The sequence below is a fragment of the Chelonia mydas genome, chromosome 3 (assembly GCF_015237465.2).
Source record: "Chelonia mydas isolate rCheMyd1 chromosome 3, rCheMyd1.pri.v2, whole genome shotgun sequence".
NCBI lineage: Eukaryota > Metazoa > Chordata > Testudines > Cheloniidae > Chelonia > Chelonia mydas.
This window is the reverse complement of record NC_057851.1, coordinates 57,677,529-57,684,186: the sequence shown is the minus strand read 5'-3', so window position 1 is coordinate 57,684,186 and position 6,658 is coordinate 57,677,529. Positions and strand designations below refer to the sequence as shown.

General features: G+C 35.0%; 1 protein-coding gene across 17 annotated transcripts in view; it reads right to left on the bottom strand.

Annotated features, from left to right (window-relative positions):
* Nucleotides 1-2,801: 2,801 nt before the first annotated feature.
* The window catches only part of SENP6 (SUMO specific peptidase 6), a 178,152-nt gene continuing 174,295 nt past the window's right edge, over nt 2,802-6,658 (bottom strand). For all 17 annotated transcript variants that reach the window (XM_043542530.1, XM_043542534.1, XM_043542533.1 and 14 more), the window contains 3 exons: nt 6,188-6,256; nt 5,940-6,090; nt 2,802-3,342 (listed from right to left, as the gene is read on the bottom strand). In XM_043542530.1, the coding sequence (XP_043398465.1) occupies nt 3,133-3,342; nt 5,940-6,090; nt 6,188-6,256 (430 nt within the window). In that variant the 3' untranslated portion in view covers nt 2,802-3,132. The remainder of the gene's footprint in view (nt 3,343-5,939; nt 6,091-6,187; nt 6,257-6,658) is intronic.

Genomic DNA, 6,658 nt, shown 5'->3' with positions numbered 1-6,658 from the left:
GGTGTAACATACAGCGTATAATTAAAAACCAAGCAGCAGTGCATTTTCCTCTTTGTTTATGGGGAAGGATTTTTTTAAAAAAATTAAATAGTTTCTTCACTGAATCCTTTGAAGTTAGTTTCCAAATCAAAAGAATAGGGTGGTCATTTTCCCCAGTGGTAGATTAACAAAATATTCTTCTTCCAGTTTTTGGTGCTTTTAAAAGATGTGAGAGAGCATGTGCATGCGCACATGCATGCACATTAGTGTAGCTACTTAAGCAAGAAAACTAAGAATGTCATAAGGGACTACTTAAATGTCATCTCTATTCTGACGTTAGCCACCAAATGTTTACCATAGAGGCATGAATTTTTTATGTGAAGTAATCTAAAACTCTTATAAGAATTTTTAACTGTTATTCTATCCAACATGAAAGCCAATACAACAGTTGCATCTAATTAGTCAGGTATCTGATAACTTTCACTGAATAACTGTGTCATGCTACTTTTGAAAAGTATTTGTAATACTAAATCTTATCACCATGTTTTAAAGGAATATGCACCTAAAATGTTCTCTCTCTCTCTCTCTCTCTCACACACACACAAAGTAGATATTTAAATATTTGTTTTTTGCACTAACTTTTGTAAAAGAAAACTGGTCCCAAATGATCAGTAGTGAATTCCCTCAAAATATCAAAACGTACTTCTCTAAAACAAACATCATACATACATAAATTTGTATAATCTGATTCAAGAAATGTTTTAAATAAGTCAAATTCTTAATTCTGTATTTTTCTATTATCACATTTTATTAAAAAAATAAACATCTCTCTATATTCAACATACGTATTAGTTTGCTGCATGACTGAAGGTCTCAAGACTTTTAACATTAAATGATAAATCAAGCATTTTTATTCCTCGCATCCCAAGTGGGAAAAATAAGCTCTAGGCCATTCCTAGGAAGAGAATGGAAATAGTTCTAAAGTATCAGAAACCCTGAAAGCTGTACCACAATTATTATAAACGGAACAGTGCTATATTGATCACATTACGATATATTATATATAATTAAGAATCTTTCAATAGGGAAAAATTGGGAGGAAGACTGGATTGAGAAGAAATAAAATGTTTTCTATTTGCAAGTATATCTGTATCTCAATTTTTTCCCCTGTATCTTTGATTTTACTTGCATTTGTATAAGCAACTATTCTAGATTGTTAGTTGCACTCTAGTTATTGACTTCCCATCCCTCCCGTCTTCTTTCTGACCCTGTTTTTATCATAGACTTTCCCAGACAATGGCAAGAATGCAGGACATGACTAGAGTTATGTGTCTTACATATTTAATACTATGCACAAGAGAGGTTAAACCACACTTGTATGCAAAAGGAAATCTGTATCCACAGTTCCCTAACGTATGTCGGTAGCATTCACACTTTCCCAGGCCCCCCTGAAGGCTCCCTGTGTGGTCCAGGATTCATGCGTGGAGAGAAGAGGTGGGAGGAAATGTACAGAATCACCCCCAAATCCCATGGTCAATCTGTGCAAAAGGTAACATCCCAAGGTTATGCAATCATGGTACCTTGGTGAACCCACCCTTCAAATAGGGTTTTTCGGAGACAGCTATCTGTGCAGGATTTCCCTGGCAGGACAAGTTATTTGGCAATGCTGTTAGGGTCTAGCATGTGAAAAGCTGATGTAGAAGTACAAGTTTGCATGTGAATGGTCCAGTGTCTCTAGTTGATCTCAGTGGATCCATAGGGCTTAGAAGCTGAATTCCCTGGTTCTTTGACAATAGGAGAAGGAGGCAGCAGAGCACACTCCAAATCAAAGAATGTGGAGAAAACACTGCGGGGTGAGGTAGGGGCACCTTTGTTTTCCCCACCTCTCCCGCAGATATTTTTTTTTAAATGGGAGGGGGCAATTTCCCCCTCCCTATATATAAAATTAATTAATGTTAAGGAAAGACTGAATTATTCAAGACCCTTGCAACAACAGTTCTTATTCTCTCATCTGCATAACAAAACCTTTTTAATATTTAAAGGGCTGTGCAAGGTAGTGGCTTCGTTCTGTACTACAAGAAATGCTGGTTTTATAAGGCTGTGTTTTTATATAGTTTAAAATCAGATTACACTGTGAAAATATCCAAATAAACAAATTATTTCCAACATCTTAGTTTGATGCTACCTAGACTCAAGAACAAACAAATAAGCAAGCAATGAACACTGATATTTTGGTTTTTTTGGTGTGGACATTACAAAAAATAGTAATCATACATTTGTAAATGTTCATTACTTAGATAAAGCACATATGAATGGAACATTCAGAATTGTAACATAGAAAATGTAATGTGGGCAATCTGCTATCCAAGTACACTTACCAAAATACAATTTTATAGTGAGGGAAGTTTCAAAATACAACTGTACAACAACTGGGATCCACAAAATATGATATAATAATATCACTCAAGATCACTTTATTTGAAACTGTTATAATACTGCTTGAGAAGTAATCTCTGGTCAAAGAGCAACTGTATTTTTTCTTCTTTTTTTAAAACAGAAATGCAGATCTTCTCACGACCCCAAATCTGAAGCATTCCTATTTAACTATTACATTGCTTACATTTGGATATTGTACGTGAGCATGTGAATTACCCTCTCTGGGACCACAGTGCATTTTGACACATACTCGTTTGTAGATCAAGCAGAATAATCTTGTAAGGGCAAATGTAAAGGTCAAAATATGAATTAATTATCTTGGTACCAGATCATTCCCTATGTGTTACATGACAATTTTACTGAAAAAGAAAAAGTTATCCATTTCATCCTATAAATATTTTCTTTATTTGCTTTATGTTTAGAAGTAGCTATTTAAGTTCTATTAACAGAAATACATAACAAAAGCTTCCTAACAAGTCAAAAAAAAATTAATTACAAATGCTGAAAAAGTTGGCCTCATTAACATATGTACAAACTTGTTTACTTAATACATATCTTTTTGGGAATGTATTCCTTTTATGACACACATTTATACAGGCATTAACATTCCCAAATAACTTTTGAGCAGAGAATACTCCAATTCTTTAGTCTGGGCAGACAAAGATAAAATATATTTCAGTTTTTGACTGCAGAGCTAACATGCAACAGACGTAATATTTAGTCTGAGCTACTGTTGATAAATTGTTCTGTTCCTTCTGGCAAAGATCCTTCTGGTGAACGTAGGTCCTTCTGTCCCTTCTTTTCTTTGTTCTGCTGTTCCTGCAATTTTAGGATTATGTTTCGTATTTCTTCTCGTTTAGTTTTCATTCTGGGGCGTGGAAACCAGTCTGTTAAATTCATTGGTAGCTCAAAATTGAGAATGGGATTCTGGAAAGAGTTCAGTTGAGTATTATAACATAATCTTTACAACACAATGATATTAAACACAAGACAATGCAATTGAGAATCTGAAATTGTCACCAAAATGTTCTCTCTCTCTGTAGTGAGTAACAAAGGAATCATCATCTTGGGGAACTAGTCATATTTGACTACCATTAAATGTTTTCCCACATGATCTGTAAGATGATTGATACTGGTTACTAAATGCTTAAATTTTATAGAAATTTTAGAAAGTAGAAATGACAAAACTATTTATAAATGTAAAATAGTGCCTTCCATCCAAAAAGATCTCAAACCACTTTACAGATAATTTGATATAGGAATCACTCCACCCACCAATAAAAAGATACATTCCTTCCTCCTTCCCCTCCCGGCATCAGGGAATGGACTTCTATTTTTGTTTTATACTCCCCTCTAAATTCAAATAAATCATGAAGTAACCTGACATACACTACTGTTAATTCAGTCACACTGCTTTGGTTAAACACAAAAGTTGCACAAATAGTCTATTTAGAGTGCAAAATCTTTTGGACCCACAGACCTTGCTTTCACGTTAGTACTGTAAAAACAATACTAATGATTTAGAACAAAAAGAAAACCACCTTACCGTTTTTACGGAAAATTTTGGTAGCCTGAATGTAATAACCCAAATTAAAATTTGATCATAACATTTGGGATAATACCCCTACTCATATACGTGTCTTTAATGACCACAATTAGTCAGGGTCTTCAATTTTACATTTCATCTGAAAGGCAGTGCTTTAAATAGCACAGCATTCCTTACCACCGGGATGGGCACTGCTTTAAACAGATCGGAGAAAAGGATATTTCCCTATTTCATCACCAGCATCACTCTTTTCTCATTGGAGATGTATCATCCACACATTTTACTGTGCTGGCTGATTATGTTTTAAGAGATCTGACCAAATTACAACAATTACTATAAAACACTTATACACTACTTCAAGTTTCCATGGCACATTCTAGAAGTCACAAATATATAAATCTTGAAATCCCTTTCACCAACAGAAGTTGGTCCAATAAAAGATATTATCTCACCCACCTTGTGTATCTAATATCCTGGGACTGACATAGCTACAGCTACACTGCATCTGATAACTGAAGCATTTTACCTTTTGTTAGAAGATTAATGTATGGTCAGATGTAATTACTTTTTATCATGATAAGAGAGGGACATGTCATATGTTTCCCAATTATAGTATCTGTCGGTCAAAGCAGTTTTACTTTCAAAACATGAGTAGAGATGTTTTTAAATATAAGTAGAGATATATTTGAAATAAATCCATGTCTAAGGAAAAAAGTACATGAATTAACATTCTGTAGCTGCTTCCCGTCCTCTACTTCTTTTTCTTCACTTGTTTTAGTAACAGTTGTGGCCCCTGCTTTACCTTAAACACCTCTTTTTTTTTTTTTTTTTAAATAATTTCTGCTATTTGCCTGGTAGCTGAAACAATTATTGGGACTTCTCTGTAATTTTCAAATATATTAGTAACCAAAACTGACTGAATTATTTATCAACTCAAAAATATTCGATGACTATGCATCAAGATTAAGAGCCAAATTCTCCCGCATCTGTTCTTTCCTGTGGTATAATGTGGCTCACAGGGGATATGCCAGAGGCAAGGAGCATCCCTGACTGACAATTTCTTTAATTGTGTTGCCAGACCAGATAGGGAGAAAGAGTCAGTCTGTAGTAACTTAGGAACTATTCTGCAGGGTGAGTGGGCTAAAAATTATTACAGAACTTAGTTGCCTCCTAACTCCTTCACCATATGAAAAATTGGAACCTCTAGGACCTCGTGACTGCAGATTCGTGCAAAGAGGGAATGTACCATGAAGGCAGTTCTTGCCTGCCATGTTCCCCAGGTTAGTTCACAGGGAAGTGTGCATGAGGCTCTAATTTGAAGGTAAAAGTAATAAAATATATAAGAAACTTAAAAGAGAAGCTTATCAATTAAAGTCAAATTCTGGTCCTGTGGAAATCATGGGAGTTATACAGTTTTATTTCAGTGTAACACGGATTTGGTTCTTATCTGGTAACAATTCAGTAATTTAACTGCATATCCAGGTAGCTGAGCTTCTTAAATTCTAGTGTAGTGAGAAGTCCAATGAGAGAAGTTTACAGTTACTGAGTATATTCAGAACCCTATTTCCTGTATTATTGGAAGAAAAAAAATCTCAAGAATTAGATTAGTTGCCAAAATGTTAATAGAAGAGTCTTCTGTGTTTAAAGCAGAACTGATTACAAGGCTCACTTAAACCTACATTGCTGAATGCATAATTTAAAAAATATGTAGTGTGTGCAGCAACGGAAAACATTTTTCTTAATGTTTTCCTCCGAAACATCCATATCTTCTCAACTGTATGTTGTGACACTTCTTCTGTGTGATCATTAAATGTGAGAACTATTGTTTTTTCCAGAATGGATTTGTTTCACCTTGCAAACTTATTTTACAACACCTATAAATCCTGTTGCACTGGAATCTTCCCATTCTTTAAACTAGGTTTTATTTGACAAATGCAGGATACAAAATAAATACCATGACAGAAGCAAGTAAACTTACCTCAAAAAAGCTCTCCACATATTGCAGTACATACACTCCACAATCACTAAAGTTGTTCTGTTGTGGCACTTTTGGATTGGAGCCTTTCATGACATCTTTAGAGAAACTTCTTTTACTACCTTTCCTCACTTCCCATTCCACTTCCAAATATCTGTGACAAAAGGTGTACAGAAATCAAAACTTGTTTTTTTTCTTATGGAATGTTAAAACTTTTGGAAAAAAAAAGAAATTATATGTTTAGAACTTACTCCCTTAGTATTTTCACAACATTTGACCGGGAAGGGCCTCTCAGGGAGTCCATAAGCAAAATGCAGGGTCTATGAATGAGAAAAAGTTTTTTTTTACTCTTGGAAGTACTGAGTATTTTACAACAATTAGAAAAGCACAAAAAGTTATATTACTTTGAAATCAGTATAAGTGCAAAAGAAGTTATCTCTAGATTTAACATTTCACTAAGTCCAGAAAGCTTCAGTGGCTATTTAAAAGTGTCAATTTTAAAGAATCACATTGTGTCTGAAAATTATTTACTCATTAGATAGGTCTACACTGCAAAGAGAAACCTGTGGCGCTGAGTCTCCGAGCTTGGGTCAACTGACACAGGCTCGCAGGTCTTGAGCTGTGGGGCTAGAAACAGCAGTGTAGATGTTACTCTCAGGCTGGAGCCCAGGCTCCGAGACTCTTCCCCCTCGCTAGGTTTCATAGCCAACCCAACCCAAGCA